An 18613-nucleotide genomic window follows, 5' to 3' on the forward strand; every position below is an offset into this window, starting at 1 on the left:
GGAATGGCTTCGAATGACGACCAAAAACGCTTGTCTTTTACTGTGACCATTTACTGTTCAATATGTTGCAGTTTTACACACAAGAAAGTGAACAAATTGAGCCTGACGGACATGTTGCATCTCAGTAAGCTAGCAAGAGTAGCTACACAACAGACAACTCGTGTAGCTTACTTCAAAATAAAAGCACTTCCTGTGACGGTTCGCAGTAATACTAAATTACTGTTAAATAAGGTTGTGTAGGCTACCTTTTCACAAATCAGGTACTGTAAATAATGTTAGTGAGTTTTAATCACACTATAATTGAACATTTCCTTTAGAGTGTTTTAACCTAAACATGAATTTATTGAAGTGCTATAAACAAACATTTTACAACAATGCCATACTTTTGAGTATTTTCATTTTCTCCTACTTGCCTATTATACGGTTTACTTATTTTGTATAGCTTTAGTTACTTTGCATATTTTTAATTATACAAAATATGAATAATCTATGATGTATTAAAGTGGATAAAGACGAGACTTCATTGATCCGGTGGTGAAATTCACAAGCTAGCTGCCAAATCAAACTTCCCCTGTTATTTTTGGTGAAAGTAACTCAAAAGTAGTGTAACACATTTGAATTCAGAGACAGTAATATTGTAATATAACTAATTACTCTTAAATGACAGTAACTAGTAATCTATAATGTATTACATTTTGGAAGTAACTTGCCCAACACTGCAGAGTGAGTAGTGACTCTAGAGTCATAGTGAGAGAAAGTGTCTCCTCTGTTCTTTCTGACCACGGTGGGAAATCTGGAGCAGGAGAAGTTAATCCTCTCCTTGATTTCATGTTTACGGAGAAGAACCAGGAAATGAGTCGGGGGGATATGCAACGCTACCAAGCCATGTAGTTACATTTTTCGAGAGGTACACGTCAGACTATGGCGTAGGGTCCGGCGTAGACGCAGAGGGGTCTGTGGGGGTACGCCGTTGATTCAATGCAAAAGCATAAAATGGCCTTGAGATGGTAATAAAAGGAGTGAGGCAGATTGCTGAACAGGATATATTTATTTATTGATCAAACTGAAATCAAATCTGAACTGTCAATAGATCTTCCAGCAGTGACGTCGAGGCTCAACGTCCTGGTAGAAGTGACATCAGTGGCGATGTGACATCATGACATTTGTGTCGGCTCACGGCGGGCGTCTTCACAGGGGTTTGGAACAGAAGAAAGATTTCTTCAGACTACAAATCGTGTCGTTGACATAATCTTGTCCTGTAGACAGATTTAAAAAAAGGGACAATAATAAAGAGTTAGTTTTCACCTTGACATTGCTTCCCTTTTCTCAACTAAGGAAGTCAAACTGTCTTTATATAGCGCTCTCCAAAACTGATAAAATGCTTCACTGTTGTATAAATGATAGCACATTTCAAAAGATAAAACCAAAAATAAATACCATGTATAAATGAAACAAAATGTAATGATGTTGGGTTACAGCACATTAGAAGTTACAAAAGATCCTTTTTCTATTAACAGATAATTAGTTTTTTACCGTTAAAGTTAATCTCCATGCAGTTCTCTTTTGCCCGGCCGTTGGGCTCCACTTTGCCCCATCCTGTGAAGTCAAACTTGGAACCATCACTCCACAGCCACACACCATCCTGAAAGAAAAAGTTACATAGCCTTTAACTTAATTATACTAGGACTGTCCCAAATACCATTTTTTGTGTTTTGGAGCTTCATTGGTGGCGGCCAAAAGTGATTGATGCGGCGGTGTCACTACGTTCACACCGCAAGTCTTAATGCTTAATTCGGATTTTTTGCTCAGATCCGATTTTCTGTTTGGCTGTTCACATTACCCTTTCAAATGTGGCCTATATCTGATTCCTGTGTGAACGGTTTGTGATTTCCAACTGACCCGCATGCGCAAAAGAACAATGACATCACACATTTAGTGCACGCTGTTGCACTAAAGTTAGTGAGGAAGTCAGCATTTTCATTTCAAAATGTTTGTGTAATGGCAGCCGTAACATTAATGAGCAGGTGCTGAGGAGGAGACGGTTACGGTATGATCCTTCTAGTTTTGATTGAATTGAAGTCTCTCCCCATACACTAATGAGGTCTAACACCTCCCTCTCCCTCCATTGACTTGCTCCATCACTGTTCTCCATGTTGTAGGCCTAGTCAAGTTTTTAATGTTACGGTCTGTGTCTACGGCTAACTCCCGCTGGCGCATAATTGTGACAAATGTCGATGTAGATTGACGTAAAAGTTGCATCAAATCCTCCTTGGTTGTTCACACTGTGGCCACATTGAAAAAAATCTGACCTGGGTCTGATTCAGGACCACATATGGAAGTGGTCTAGATCTGAGTTGAAAAAAATCAGATCTGGGCAAGATTTGAGTGTGACCTGGTCACTTGACCCCAAAAAGATTTGGGCCACTTTTGCCTGCACGTAGCCTCAACGCCCCCCCAATGTAGACTTTATATTTCACTATATCATTTTTTTTTTTACTTCAGATCGTTTATAGATTAACATTTTGGACCACATGGACGGAAGCTTCATTGCAGAATCAGCTTTAAAAAAAAGGTTTGCCACAATAAGTATACTTGCGTGGAATTTGCCTTGGAATTTCATGGAGATTTATTTTGTTTGTTTCAGATCCAGCCTTAATTTATAAATTTTAGTTTGTTGTGTTACGGTTATGTTCAAAGACTGGTTACAGCATGTACTGTAAAGAAAGGTTGGACTCACCTTTGTTGCATCGTAGCCTCCGACCCAAATGTTTGTGTCAGTGCCAGTCACTTGCTGAATCACCCCTCTGATAGACTCGTACTCCTCTGTAGTTTGGAGGGAAGCCAGATTTCCACCGATAGAAGTGCAGAAACGCTGATAAAGGAGAGCAACAAAAGACAGTGAGAAAAAAAAAATAATGCATGGTCTTACAGGGAGGTGTGTTCAGGTGCATTCTGGGCGTATTGCTATCTTGAGGCAGCGGAAAGTGATGGCGCCATTGACCAACAAAAACCTGGTCTAAAGTCAATGACGCAGCATTTCATTGTTATTTAAAGTGCCCATATGATGAAAAAAAACCCCCACTTTTTCTGGGATTTGGGGTGTTATGTTGTGTCTCTGGTGCTTCCACACACATACAAACTTTGAAAAAAATCCACCCATGCTGTTTAGAGTGAGATACGGTTTCTGAATGTGTCCTGCCTTCAGTCTCTGGGTGAGCTGTTCAAAATCGGCACGAGCAGGCTAACCGCAACCATTAGCTCGTAGCGTTAGCATGCTAACGCTATGGCTAACGCTAGCATGCTAACGCTAGCATGCTACCTCGTTCTCAATAGCAAAGCACTGCTACAACACACAAGTTCACCATAATCTACAAAAGAACTACTTCCATGTGCGCCCTCATTTAGAAGTCTCCCAGCTAATCCTGCCTTGTAACTGACCAAAGTTGTAGAAACAGCCTCTTTTACTGTCTATGGAGCTAGCTAGCTGACATGATCTACATCTGAGCTACTGGGCATGTGCAGTGCAATCAAATATAGTACAGAAGAAGAAGAGGTCTCACTCTGTAGCTAAAACAGAGACCAGCTGAAAAGAGGATCTGCAGCAGTGAGAGAGAGCGGTGCAGTACAACAAAAATATGGTGTTTTTAGAAAATTAAACCATGTAAACCTATTCTGGTACAACCTTAAAATACAATTATGAACCTGAAAATGAGCATAATATGGCTGCTTTAAACAGCACATTAGTAAAATGTGCGCACACACTATGCTTGTTACATACACAGGGACGTGCAGCAGCACACACATGCAGAAGATTAAAAATAAAGATATTCCTGCTCAGCAAATCCTCCATCATAATAGCAATGCTCCAAGGTCCAAACGCGCCTGGCTTTTAAAGGGAATGGGAAATGATCTGATTGGTTTATTGCATGTTACGCCCAAAACACACCTCTGATTAATGAAGACACTAAGTACAACCCTTTAGAACCATGCGCCCGGTGCACAGACCCTTTTATCTGCCGTTAAACTAGCAAAAGTGGATTTGGACACTAGGCCCTAAATGCACCTGCGCCAGGCGCTTCACTCCGTGCGCTTAGATCGCTGAAATAGGGCCCAAAGTGATAATGTGACAGAGAATGCTGGTGGCTTCCTAACATTACTACATGAACCAGTGCTGTAGTACCTGAGATCAGTCTTGGTCTCAAGACCACTTTCTGAAGGTCTCGTCTTGGAATCAACCCTTATTTTTACTTAGTCTTGTCTCGGTCACAGATAATAGAGGATTCAAGACCACAGCTGCAGGGATGTTACTGAACTGCCATTGCATTGTTAGATTTATGTGTGAGTTGTCTGTCTGAACTGCTGGTTTAGAGCGTATCCCACTTACAGTGTGTCGGTTATAACCAGGGCTTTAAATTAATGTTTTTGATCACCAGCTAGTTGATTTTCTAAAGCTACCAGCCAATCAGATTTTCCACTAGCCACGTTTAGTTTTTTCTTAACTAACTTTACTACTTCATTTCAGCTCCTCTGGTTCGTTCCGCTGGGCACATAGCCAATGATTGAATGATGTGTCACGACATAGTGACGGACCAGTGGTTCTCAACCTTTTTTGTGCCAGCGCCCCCCCCCTATCCATTATCCAGGTCCCTAACGCCTCCCAAAAAATATGTAGGCTAAATCTATAATCAAATTGTTCCAACGGAAGACAAGCTGGCACTTATCAAACCATTATATATGACTGATATAATTTCAAAACGTACCTCTGCATCAGCCCAGTCCATTTTACTGGAGTGGAATATGTAACACTTTTGGTCAGACTCAGTCCAACCAGGAGGGCATAGTTTAGGCCAGTCATCTATAACACAAATGTAGATGATTAGAAGGACAATCATGTAAAGAGCCTCCAATTGTCCAAAGCCAGGGAGGTCTGAGAATAGTGTCCCTCAGCACAATCTTTATGGACAGCCTCCCAAATAGGACCTGCTTTGATCTCGAGCAATCCTAAAATCATTTTTATAGACTTTAAAATAACCAAAAGTGCAATCACAAAGTACATACTCCAGTCTTTCACCTCCACCATTATGAGAAGTACCAACCTGATGCTGTCTTATTCTCTGCCTGTAAACATAAAGTAATGATCTTTAGTATTTAACCCTTAGAGTTTAAAAAATACACATGACAAGATTTTGAGTTTTGATTGAAATGTGTTTTGTAGTTTACTTTCTTTTTATTTGCAATATATTAAAACATTCACATTTTAATTTTATTATTAATATCAGTCATGTTCACAAACATGATGTTGGGCTGGAAGAACTCTCACAAGACTGGTTTAATGTAAAAGTTAAGGTGTTATAAAACCAAAGATCTTTGTAAAGTAAATGTTTTAGTGTGCGTATGACTTACATTTGCTCCAGTCCACAGTCCACTGGTCAAACACAGGACCACCATGAAATGAAGACCTGATTCCATCTGGGTAGAGACGCAGTATATTAATGATAGCTTATTAATGAAGTTACGCAAAATGTGAACTAAAATACAAAATGAAAATGACAATTTCAATCATTGTAATTGCAGCAATGCTATTTGGTGATAGAGGAAGATTAAATAAAGTTAGCACGTTTTACAGAAACAAGGCATTGTGATAAAGAACAGATGTAAACTCTTTTCTGTAGATATGAATTAAAACATCTGTTGCTATGATGAAAGTCAGGACTGAGAGTCGTACCTTGTTGTGATGATCAGATAAAGTTGAACGTGCAGCAGTAGCAGGTAGCAGGGTGACTTTGAGATGGAAACCCAGAGCTTATATACCTTCTCTGGGTGTGTTTGGCTCACACACCTGCAACGTGTTGCAATCTCCGCCCCCCCCCCCCCCCCCCCAGCCCAAGTACATCTCGCTGCAGTCTGCGGGAAGGCGGGGCTTGACATCAAGCCCCGCCCACATCCAAGTCAGTCTTTTTTTTTTTTTTTTACCTACGTCGTCTCCCCGTAGCTCGAACCATACAGTCTATGGCTCGAACGGACCAAGACGGTAGCAAACCTCATATCCTCTTGTTTCACATTAGATGACAGAAACTGATGTAAGCTAAACACAAACGACATTTCATGCAACAACAGTGAACTGTAATTGGGCCCGTGTACTTTTTCGTTCATTTGATTTCCGACTTTGAAACGAAAAGAGTGGTTCGGAAATAACGTGAGACTGCTCCGGTGAAAGCCTTGTTTTCATGAGCTTCTGGGGCTAGCTGCTAGCTAGCTCGGAAGCTACATCTGATGGAAGGCAGGTTGCTAATTAGCAAATGCTAAAAAGTATGGAAGTAGCCTACTAGTTTCCCCTGCTTTCTATCAATATTCCTCAGTATTTGTCTTTTGGTGTAGTTTGCTAACATTCTCGTAGACATGTAAATGAACTGTTTGCGTGCTAGCTAAGTCAACGGTCAACACCTTTTATATTGTAACGTGAAAGCTCAGGCTGCGTTAGCTTCAGCTAAACCAGGGGTTTTCAAATTGGGTGAATGTGAGCCTCCCCTTAGAGTAGTTAAGGACAGCCGAGCCCCCCCTTCCCCAAAATCCCGTCCGCCTGCCCTAACCCACACATGCCTCTGCAGTACATGCCATCTTTTGTGTGTCCCAGACAATGATAAGTTTCAATAACAACTGATAAAATGTAAATATTTTTTAATATTGTATTTGAAGACATTTTATTTCCACAACTTTTTAAAAAGTGCATTCATAAACGATTCTTTGCAACAGCAAATCATTTCTAACTTCATGCAGGCCTAATTGAGGCTACTTTTAAAATCACTGAACATCAGTGGGCCTATCCACAAGTCAACAAAACATGCTTAACATGTGTTATGATGGGGGGGGGGTCAACCCCCTGAACATTTTGAGCATTAAATACTTCATTTCCTGCATTCTGGTGAATTTGTATGCACCTATTTCTACCTTTTTCTGAATCAATATGCTGGAAATATCTTTATGTAAAGGGAAACATAGATTATAATCAAAATCTAAAAACATAATGGAATATTTAGCAGTAAGGCTCTGAGGCATTCTGTATTGCTTTCATCTATTTATTCTCCTGTAGATCAACTTTTCTAATTATATCTGAGTCAGCACACATGTAGCCTCTAGAGGCATCATGTACTCCTCCCTCCTCTTTTGCTTCTTTTGTTGGGGAAGTAACCTCCTTAAATGTGCATATGACAATTATTTACCTCAATGATACATTATTCATTTTAATTTATTAATAAACTCCTGGACTGTAATATTTCAGGTGTTTGAGCAAGATTTCTGCTCATGTCCAAAACTTTGTGCACATTCACATTCAAATATATCTCATCCCATCTGTGTCCTCTGAGATTTGGAGGAGTCGTGATATTTTGAGAAAAATAAAGTGATAATAGGCTATTACAAGAATAAAGTCACTATATTTCAGAAAATAATCTACCTGCACCATAGCCTGCTGTGCATTACGTGATTGCTCTGCTGATACGGTAGATCTCAGACCGTCTGACAGACTCAGAGCCCCGTTTGGGTCTCTGGTCTCTGAATGAGACAAAGTTTAGGGAAGTGGCTGTACGTTACTCTACATCGGAGGTGGAAAACCAAAACTACGGCAGAAATACACGGAGCACAAACGGGACACATCTACCGCAGCATGTCGACAGCAGAGCGCATCCATAAACCTGAACCTGCACAGCTTTTTACAGCGAGAGTGGACACTAAGCGACGTCCGGTTTCATATTTGTCAGTCAACTTTTCAAAATACATTCGGGGCTGAAGCCCCGGCAAAATCAGCTGATGCCGCGTCTGTCAGTGGAAACAATGAGGCCACGCTTTTAATGCGCAGAGGTGTTGGATGCGGGGCTGCACTGCAGAGAGAAATAAACGCAAGTCGACCTCCACCTGCAGCCAAACCCGCACTCACACAAGTAGGTGGAGGTGAAGGGGATTAGGACTTTCATAGCCTTAGTGGAGATCTGGGGGAACTCGCTCTCCACAGACAACCGTAACGCGTGATGGACATTTCTCCCGGTCTCTGTCACACTGCAGCAGAGGAGCAGCAGAGGACCCCGACCAGGTGAAACCTAACTTTAACTCAGGATCATATTTCCTTTCCTCATATTTTTTTGCTGGGTCCAGTCTCCTCCCTTAATGCTGACTTCTGTTGACTTGGGACAAGAAAACGATGCACTTTAAAGCTAATACACGCACGCACAATTACAGATACCAATAGAGCTGCATAGTTATTTTTTCTTCACGTGTCGCGCCTCCCCTGTGGCTCTTTGGCGCCCCCCAGGGGAGGCGCGCCTCACCTATTGAGAACCCCTGAGCTAAACCACAGCCGCAACTTGCACTGCTGTTAAAATGCAACTTCAACCCTCGGATATAACGGTAATCACGTAGCGATTTTACTGTATCTAAACATCTGTCTGTGTGTTCGACCTTTTGAAATACTTAGATCAGGTGTGTTACTGTGCAGGTAATATCCGAGGAGCATCTGGCATGATTGTGAGTTCTCCTGAACCAGACTGAGACCATTTAAAGGCTCAGGAACCCTTTGCAGGTGTTTGGGTTAATTAGCTGATTAGAGTGGGACACTTTGAGCCTAAAATATTGAATCTTTTCACAATATTCAAATTTTCTGAGGGTTTTCATAAACTGTAAGCCATAGTCATCAAAATGATAACAAATACAGGCTTGAAATATCTCGCTTTGCATGTAATAAGTCTATATAATTACTTTTACCTTTTAAGTTGAATTACTGAAATAAATGAACTTTTGCACAATATTCTAATTTTTCGAGTTTCACCTGTATGCTTCTGGTTCACCTGTTAATTGTTAAAGCAAAATCGCCCCTTTGTACATTTGGTTGTGACTGAATTCTTGCTGTTAATATGAAAGTCCATAACGAAACAACACACCATTCTACTTTTGAGGGCTAAATTAAATGAAATATGGCTCGTTTTCCGTTTGAACACATTGTCATCAATATTAACAAGGTTTAAAATGACCCATTTTTCAAATTTGGATATCATTTCAAAATCAGAAATCAGTAGTAACTACATGAAAACTTCACTGTTGCATGAAATATCGTTTGTTTAGCCTACATCATCAGTTTCTATCTAATGTGAATCAAGAGGCTCTATCAGCTTCGCTACCTTTTTTTTTTTTTTGTCTTCAAAAAACTTTATTATTCAAGTACAGATCCATAAACACATTGAAAACATTAAATGCATACATACATACACGAAAAAGGGGCGCATTAAATTTACATTAAAGAGGTTGTAAGGCATTGTAAATGTTCAGAGTCCGGATGGCTTTCTTATTTGTCAGTCCTTTTTTAAGGTTTTAAAATATAATTTCATGTCATTTTTAAATTGGTGACTAGCCTATTCGGTTTTCTTTCAGATCATTTACATTTATAGATATAAAATTTTCAAATAAAATTAAAAGATTCAAAATAAAAAACATGTCATTTATCCAAATAATTTTCTTCATAGTAAAAAAATTCTACCAGGCTGTCTTGGTCATGGATGTATTAAGAGAACGGTCTTGGTCCGTTAAATGACTGACTTGGATGTGGGCGGGGCTTGATGTCAAGCCCCGCCTTCCCGCAGACTGCAGCGAGATGTACTTGGGCTGGGGGGGGGAGGCGGAGATTGCAACACGTTGCAGGTGTGTGAGCCAAACACACCCAGAGAAGGTATATAAGCTCTGGGTTTCCATCTCAAAGTCACCCTGCTACCTGCTACTGCTGCACGTTCAACTTTATCTGATCATCACAACAAGGTACGACTCTCAGTCCTGACTTTCATCATAGCAACAGATGTTTTAATTCATATCTACAGAAAAGAGTTTACATCTGTTCTTTATCACAATGCCTTGTTTCTGTAAAACGTGCTAACTTTATTTAATCTTCCTCTATCAACAAATAGCATTGCTGCAATTACAATGATTGAAATTGTCATTTTCATTTTGTATTTTAGTTCACATTTTGCGTAACTTCATTAATAAGCTATCATTAATATACTGCGTCTCTACCCAGATGGAATCAGGTCTTCATTTCATGGTGGTCCTGTGTTTGACCAGTGGACTGTGGACTGGAGCAAATGTAAGTCATACGCACACTAAAACATTTACTTTACAAAGATCTTTGGTTTTATAACACCTTAACTTTTACATTAAACCAGTCTTGTGAGAGTTCTTCCAGCCCAACATCATGTTTGTGAACATGACTGATATTAATAATATTAAAATGTGAATGTTTTAATATATTGCAAATAAAAAGAAAGTAAACTACAAAACACATTTCAATCAAAACTCAATCTTGTCATGTGTATTTTTTTAAACTCTAAGGGTTAAATACTAAAGATCATTACTTTATGTTTACAGGCAGAGAATAAGACAGCATCAGGTTGGTACTTCTCATAATGGTGGAGGTGAAAGACTGGAGTATGTACTTTGTGATTGCACTTTTGGTTATTTTAAAGTCTATAAAAATGATTTTAGGATTGCTCGAGATCAAAGCAGGTCCTATTTGGGAGGCTGTCCATAAAGATTGTGCTGAGGGACACTATTCTCAGACCTCCCTGGCTTTGGACAATTGGAGGCTCTTTACATGATTGTCCTTCTAATCATCTACATTTGTGTTATAGATGACTGGCCTAAACTATGCCCTCCTGGTTGGACTGAGTCTGACCAAAAGTGTTACATATTCCACTCCAGTAAAATGGACTGGGCTGATGCAGAGGTACGTTTTGAAATTATATCAGTTATATATAATAGTTTGATAAGTGCCGGCTTGTCTTCCGTTGGAACAATTTGATTATAGATTTAGCCTACATATTTTTTGGGAGGCGTTAGGGACCTGGATAATGGATAGGGGGGCGCTGGCACAAAAAAGGTTGAGAACCACTGGTCCGTCACTATGTCGTGACACATCATTCAATCATTGGCTATGTGCCCAGCGGAACGAACCAGAGGAGCTGAAATGAAGTAGTAAAGTTAGTTAAGAAAAAACTAAACGTGGCTAGTGGAAAATCTGATTGGCTGGTAGCTTTAGAAAATCAACTAGCTGGTGATCAAAAACATTAATTTAAAGCCCTGGTTATAACCGACCCACTGTAAGTGGGATACGCTCTAAACCAGCAGTTCAGACAGACAACTCACACATAAATCTAACAATGCAATGGCAGTTCAGTAACATCCCTGCAGCTGTGGTCTTGAATCCTCTATTATCTGTGACCGAGACAAGACTAAGTAAAAATAAGGGTTGATTCCAAGACGAGACCTTCAGAAAGTGGTCTTGAGACCAAGACTGATCTCAGGTACTACAGCACTGGCTCATGTAGTAATGTTAGGAAGCCACCAGCATTCTCTGTCACATTATCACTTTGGGCCCTATTTCAGCGCTCTAAGCGCACGGAGTGAAGCGCCTGGCGCAGGTGCATTTAGGGCCTAGTGTCCAAATCCACTTTTGCTAGTTTAACGGCAGATAAAAGGGTCTGTGCACCGGGCGCATGGTTCTAAAGGGTTGTACTTAGTGTCTTCATTAATCAGAGGTGTGTTTTGGGCGTAACATGCAATAAACCAATCAGATCATTTCCCATTCCCTTTAAAAGCCAGGTGCGTTTGGACCTTGGAGCATTGCTATTATGATGGAGGATTTGCTGAGCAGGAATATCTTTATTTTTAATCTTCTGCATGTGTGTGCTGCTGCATGTCCCTGTGTATGTAACAAGCATAGTGTGCGCACATTTTACTAATGTGCTGTTTAAAGCAGCCATATTATGCTCATTTTCAGGTTCATAATTGTATTTTAAGGTTGTACCAGAATAGGTTTACATGGTTTAATTTTCTAAAAACACCATATTTTTGTTGTACTGCACCGCTCTCTCTCACTGCTGCAGATCCTCTTTTCAGCTGGTCTGTTTTAGCTACAGAGTGAGACCTCTTCTTCTGTACTATATTTGATTGCACTGCACATGCCCAGTAGCTCAGATGTAGATCATGTCAGCTAGCTAGCTCCATAGACAGTAAAAGAGGCTGTTTCTACAACTTTGGTCAGTTACAAGGCAGGATTAGCTGGGAGACTTCTAAATGAGGGCGCACATGGAAGTAGTTCTTTTGTAGATTATGGTGAACTTGTGTGTTGTAGCAGTGCTTTGCTATTGAGAACGAGGTAGCATGCTAGCGTTAGCATGCTAGCGTTAGCCATAGCGTTAGCATGCTAACGCTACGAGCTAATGGTTGCGGTTAGCCTGCTCGTGCCGATTTTGAACAGCTCACCCAGAGACTGAAGGCAGGACACATTCAGAAACCGTATCTCACTCTAAACAGCATGGGTGGATTTTTTTCGAAGTTTGTATGTGTGTGGAAGCACCAGAGACACAACATAACACCCCAAATCCCAGAAAGTGTTTTTTTTTTTTTTTCATAATATGGGCACTTTAAATAACAATGAAATGCTGCGTCATTGACTTTAGACCAGGTTTTTGTTGGTCAATGGCGCCATCACTTTCCGCTGCCTCAAGATAGCAATACGCCCAGAATGCACCTGAACACACCTCCCTGTAAGACCATGCATTATTTTTTTTTCTCACTGTCTTTTGTTGCTCTCCTTTATCAGCGTTTCTGCACTTCTATCGGTGGAAATCTGGCTTCCCTCCAAACTACAGAGGAGTACGAGTCTATCAGAGAGGTGATTCAGCTAGTGACTGGCACTGACACAAACATTTGGGTCGGAGGCTACGATGCAACAAAGGTGAGTCCAACCTTTCTTTACAGTACATGCTGTAACCAGTCTTTGAACATAACCGTAACACAACAAACTAAAATTTATAAATTAAGGCTGGATCTGAAACAAACAAAATAAATCTCCATGAAATTCCAAGGCAAATTCCACGCAAGTATACTTATTGTAGCAATAAACCTTTTTTTAAATCTGATTCTGCAATGAAGCTTCTGTCCATGTGGTCCAAAATGTTGAAATCTATAAATGATCTGAGGTAAAAAAAAATGAGATACTGAAATATAAAGTCTACTTGTTCTACATTGGGGGGGGGGGGTGAGGCTACGTGCAGGCAAAAGTGGCCCAAATCTTTTTTTTTTTTTTCAATGTGGCCGCAGTGTGAACAACCAAGGAGGATTTGATGCAACTTTTACGTCAATCTACATCGACATTTGTCACAATTATGCGCCAGCGGGAGTTAGCCGTAGACACAGACCGTAACATTAAAAACTTGACTAGGCCTACAACATGGAGAACAGTGATGGAGCAAGTCAATGGAGGGAGAGGGAGGTGTTAGACCTCATTAGTGTATGGGGAGAGACTTCAATTCAATCAAAACTAGAAGGATCATACCGTAACCGTCTCCTCCTCAGCACCTGCTCATTAATGTTACGGCTGCCATTACACAAACATTTTGAAATAAAAAATGATAATGCTGACTTCCTCCATAACCTCCCTAACTTTAGTGCAACAGCGTGCACTAAATGTGTGTGTCATTGTTGTTCTTTTGCGCATGCGGGTCAGTTGGAAATCACAAACCGTTCACACAGGAATCAGATATAGGCCACATTTTAAAGGGTAATGTGAACAGCCAAACAGAAAATCGGATCTGAGCAAAAAATCCGAATTAAGCATTAAGACTTGCGGTGTGAACGTAGTGACACCGCCGCATCAATCACTTTTGGCCGCCACCAATGAAGCTCCAAAGCACAAAAAATGGTATTTGGGACAGTCCTAGTATAATTAAGTTAAAGGCTATGTAACTTTTTCTTTCAGGATGGTGTGTGGCTGTGGAGTGATGGTTCCAAGTTTGACTTCAAAGGATGGGGCAAAGTGGAGCCCAACGGCCGGGCAAAAGAGAACTGCATGGAGATTAACTTTAACGGTAAAAAACTAATTATCTGTTAATAGAAAAAGGCTCTTTTGTAACTTCTAATGTGCTGTAACCCAACATCATTACATTTTGTTTCATTTATACATGGTATTTATTTTTGGTTTTATCTTTTGAAATGTGCTATCATTTATACAACAGTGAAGCATTTTATCAGTTTTGGAGAGCGCTATATAAAGACAGTTTGACTTCCTTAGTTGAGAAAAGGGAAACAATGTCAAGGTGAAAACTAACTCTTTATTATTGTCCCTTTTTTAAATCTGTCTACAGAACAAGATTATGTCAACGACACGATTTGTAGTCTGAAGAAATCTTTCTTCTGTTCCAAACCCCTGTGAAGACTCCCGCCGTGAGCCGACACAAATGTCATGATGATGTCACATCGCCACTGATGTCACTTCTACCAGGACGTTGAGCCTCGACGACGTCACTGCTGGAAGATCTATTGACAGTTCAGATTTGATTTCAGTTTGATCAATAAATAAATATATCCTGTTCAGCAATCTGCCTCACTCCTTTTATTACCATCTCAAGGCCATTTTATGCTTTTGCATTGAATCAACGGCGTACCCCCGCAGACCCCTCTGCGTCTACGCCGGACCCTACGCCGTAGCCTGGCGTGCACCTCTCGAAAAATGTAACTACATGGCTTGGTAGCGTTGCATTTCCCCCGACTCATTTCCTGGTTCTCCTTCTCCATAAACAACATGAAATCAAGGAGAGGATTAACTTCTCCTGCTCCAGATTTCCCACCGTAGTCACAACAGAGGAGACACTTTCTCTCACTATGACTAGAGTCACTACTCACTCGGCACCTAATCGCCATCACTCTCTCACTGATCCCTCGCTCTACCACACGCGCACACACACACACACACATATGCCGTCTTGACGCATCACACGCTACTTATGCAGGCTACGGCAAAAGCTCTGCGTGAAGCCTCCGCAGAAGCATAAAACGGCCTTCAAACACCATCAATGTTTCTATCAAACACTAAGGGCATTTTCACACCTACCTCATTTGGTTTGGACTTTTCAGTTTGATCCGAACCAAAATTACAGATGTAAAACCTCCCCCGGACCATACTCCGGATCAAAAGACCAAATTTTGGTTCGATAAAAAGAGGTGGTCTCGGTCCAGACCCAACTGAACCATGGTCCGGTTCGTTTATAGTGTGAAAGCATTTTTTTGGATGGTTCTGACTTTCGGACCAAATACAAGAAGCTCTGGCAGGCTCTCCTTGTGTTACAAGACCGGGGAAGCTCCTTTAAGGAATAGCTCGGTGCTTAGTGTGTAGGCTACATGAGAGAGTGACGGTGAATGGACTCAGAGCAGACAGCTGTCGGCTATCAGAGCTGAGAATACATCAGCAGTTTATTTAAGTGGTAGTAAATGTACAGTGTAGGTTTCCGTTTGTCTCTGAATAAATTCTCCAGAAAGAAAGTTCCCGTGTCTTTGGGGGGGGGGGTCGTGTGCTTGTGACTTACAAAGACACATAACAGCTACAAGTGTATGCACTATACAGGATTTACCCTATTATACTTTATCGACAGGAATTTATAGGTCAAACAGCCACCCACTAATAGTCTACGTATAAACAAAGCATCAGGCTGTCTTTGAGATTTCACATGAACAACGGTTAAAGTTACTCAGGCTAACGAAGAATACCATAATTCCTCCGTTCAATTAGGCCTAAGCGATGCACCCCAAGCTTCCATCCTGTTTTGCCAGCAGCTGTTAGCATTTGACCAAAGTGCTGTGTGTCCACAGTGTGTGCAGACTGTAGTTACAGTATTGCCTGAGGCCCTTTGGAGGAGCAACACTTAGGTTTTAGTCTGTGATCTCCCTGTAGGGGAAACGGCCTCTAACATGTTCCGTTTGAGCTTCAACTTTACTCTGCAAACAAAAGTGTATTGGGAGTTGCACCTGGAATTGCCTCCAGCCTGAAAATAAACAAAAACTTTGCTATTAAAATGGGAAAATGTGAAGTGAAAAACATGCAGCTGTTACTTGCATCTATTCTGACTAAAACCAAAGGATGCAGCCAATGGCCAAGTGTGAATTTGCTCAAGATGCAAAGGCGTTATACTGTCAGCTATTCCACCAATCAATAGATAATCTTTCTCAAGGGTTAAAGACAACACAAGGGTTAACAAACAGCCATGTTTATTGGCTCTTCCAGTCTCTCCACTGCTGGCTGTTCCAATTTAACGGGAGAGAGGAGCAAGAGGGGTTAGGCCGGCTGCACACTGGCTGCGTGGCGTGAGTGTGTCAGCTGCGTGGCGTGAGCGTGTCAGCTGCGTGGCGTGTCCGTTTTTATTTTGGCTTCCATGTTAACAGGTTAGAGCTTGCACACTGCCGGTGTGAAACGCACGTCTCAGGCGCGGCTCGAGCCGTGCCAAAAACGCTTGCATGCTAGAAATAGGACCGACGCAAGCGTGTTGGAAGCGTTTCCAGGCAAAATAGAATACAAAAAGATGTTATGTTGATATGTCATTTTGACACAAATACATTTAATAAATGACATTTTGATGTTTGAAAGTCTCTAGGTTTTGACATAAATGCAGATATAAATGTAATTTAAAAATAAATAAATAAATAATTATCAATTTTCAAATATTGCACCTGTCAATACAGAACGAAATATTCTGGAGCCTATTTTGCCGTCAATACTGCCGACATTGTCTTTTGTCAATGGGAAACATCCATGTGTACAGACGAGGCTAGCAGCAGCAGCAGCGCCGCGTCAGACACCTTTCTGGTGTGCAAAGACAGAGAAAACACCACGCAGCCGCCACGCAACAGAAACGCCACGCTCACGTCACGCTCACGCCACGCAGCCAGTGCGCAGGAGGCCTTAGGATCATGACCGGCCTCTGGTGAGCTGTTACCACCTCCATCTTCAGCCAGAGAGGACATTATTTCTTCAGCTCCTTCTTGCGTTGTCACCCCAGCGGGAGGTGTGCTAACAGGGCTTGCAGCAGGTGAATTGGTCGTGCTGTTAACGTCATCGCTACACAATATCTTAGTAAAACCAAAATCAATTAAACTGCCTTGTTTTCTTTTTGCCATGGCTATATGATGCTAACTGCAGAATGGATTTCAAGAACTTTGCGCGCCGATTAGATTCAAGATTCAAGATTTACTTTATTGTCACTTTCATGTGTACTTCCATACATACAAAAACATTATATTGTTCCCCCAGCTTGTGTCAGTATAAAACAAGGAAATAAATAGAATAAAAACACATAAAATACAGCATATAGACATATAGGAGGAGCTTGGGCATAGAGTATTAAAGTGCAGTGGAGAGTAGCAGATTGTGCAGAATAGCAGCACAGTATGTAAAGTGCAAGTGCAATGCAGTCATGTGTTTAGTCCAAACAAAGTGTAGTTCAGGCAGGTAGCTGCACAGTAGGGAAGCATGGTAGTGGGAGGGGGCACAGTCCATTTAACATCCTAACAGCCTGTGGAATATAGCTGTTCAGCATCCTGCTGGATCTGGAGTGGAGGCTGCTGTATCTTTTCCCAGACGGAAGGAGGGAGAAAAGGCCGTGGGAAGGGTGGGAAGGGTCTTTTATGATGTTGATGGCCCTGCAAGCACACCGCTGGTTGTATGTCTCCAGCAGGGAGGGGAGAGAGGCGCTGATGATCTTGCTGGCTGTCTTTACAATCCTATTCAGTTGGTGTTTCTCAAGGGCCTTACAGCTGCCAAACCAGGAGGTGAGGCCATATGTTATGGCAGATTCAACAGTGCCTCTGTAGAAGGTGGTAAGGTGGATGGTGGGTAGACCTGCCTTTTTCAGACACTGGAGGGAGTGGGGCAGCTGGTGGGCTTTCTTGACAATGGCCGTGGTGTTGGCAGAGAAGGTTAGGTCATCTGCCAGGTGGACCCCCAGGAACTTGATGCTGTTGACTCTCTCCACAGCAGCGCCACCAATGGTCAGTGGCATGTGATGGTGTGTTAACGCCCTCCTGAAGTCAATAACCATCTCCCTTGTTTTGTCGACATTTAGGTGGAGGTGTGTAAGGTGTGATGATCAAACCCACCAGTGTCATGTCGTCAGCAAACTTTATGATATGATTGGTGTTAAAACGGGCAGAGCAGTCATGGATGAGCAGGCTGAACAGCAGGGGGCTCAAGACACAGCCTTGAGGTGACCCTGCGCTCACCAAGATGGTTTTCGAAGCCGTCTGTCCACCCTGACTCTCAGCTGTCTCTGCAACAGGAAGTTAAGGGTCCAGCTGCATGTGCCAGAGTCTACCCCCAGATACCTCAGCTTTTCCACTAACTGTTGTGGAATTATAGTGTTAAATGCTGAGCCGAAGTCGATGAAGATTAGCCTGGCATAGGTGTGACAAGGTGAGATGGAGTGCAGTGGAGATGGTGTCTTCAGTTGAGCGGTTAGCTCTGTATGCAAACTGCAGCGGGTCTAAATCTGCAGGGAGATGGCCCTTGATGTGCTACAGGACAAGCCGCTCAAAACATTTCAGGCCCTATAACGATCTATGCGCACGGCGTGAAGAGCCTGGCACAGGTGCGTTTAGGGCGTGTCCAAATCCACTTTTGCTAGTTTGACGGCAGAAAAAAGGGTCCGCATGGTTCTAAAGGGTTGTACTTAGTGTCTTCATTAATCAGAGGTGTGTTTTGGGCGTAACATGCAATCAACCAATCAGAGATCATCTCCCATTCCCTTTAAAA

At 41.7% G+C, this 18613-nt stretch overlaps 2 protein-coding genes across 2 annotated transcripts; one reads left to right on the plus strand and one right to left on the minus strand.

The window, feature by feature from the left end:
- Positions 1-1029: 1029 nt before the first annotated feature.
- On the minus strand, positions 1030-5833 carry LOC116034121 (galactose-specific lectin nattectin-like). Its single transcript, XM_031276671.2, has 7 exons — positions 5726-5833; positions 5404-5469; positions 5097-5118; positions 4761-4855; positions 2738-2872; positions 1534-1642; positions 1030-1256 (listed from the first exon to the last, which is right to left on the minus strand). The coding sequence occupies exons 2-7, from the start codon at positions 5467-5469 to the stop codon at positions 1189-1191; spliced, it is 495 nt and encodes a 164-aa protein (XP_031132531.2). The 5' UTR covers positions 5726-5833; the 3' UTR covers positions 1030-1188.
- A 3857-nt stretch (positions 5834-9690) lies between these two features.
- LOC116034125 (galactose-specific lectin nattectin-like) lies at positions 9691-14413 on the plus strand. Its single transcript, XM_031276675.2, has 7 exons — positions 9691-9798; positions 10055-10120; positions 10402-10423; positions 10665-10759; positions 12638-12772; positions 13796-13904; positions 14181-14413. Exons 2-7 carry the CDS (start codon positions 10055-10057, stop codon positions 14246-14248), a joined length of 495 nt encoding a protein of 164 aa, XP_031132535.1. The 5' UTR covers positions 9691-9798; the 3' UTR covers positions 14249-14413.
- The last annotated feature ends 4200 nt before the right edge of the window (positions 14414-18613 follow it).

Source organism: Sander lucioperca, chromosome 12, assembly GCF_008315115.2.
Source record: "Sander lucioperca isolate FBNREF2018 chromosome 12, SLUC_FBN_1.2, whole genome shotgun sequence".
Lineage (NCBI taxonomy): Eukaryota > Metazoa > Chordata > Actinopteri > Perciformes > Percidae > Sander > Sander lucioperca.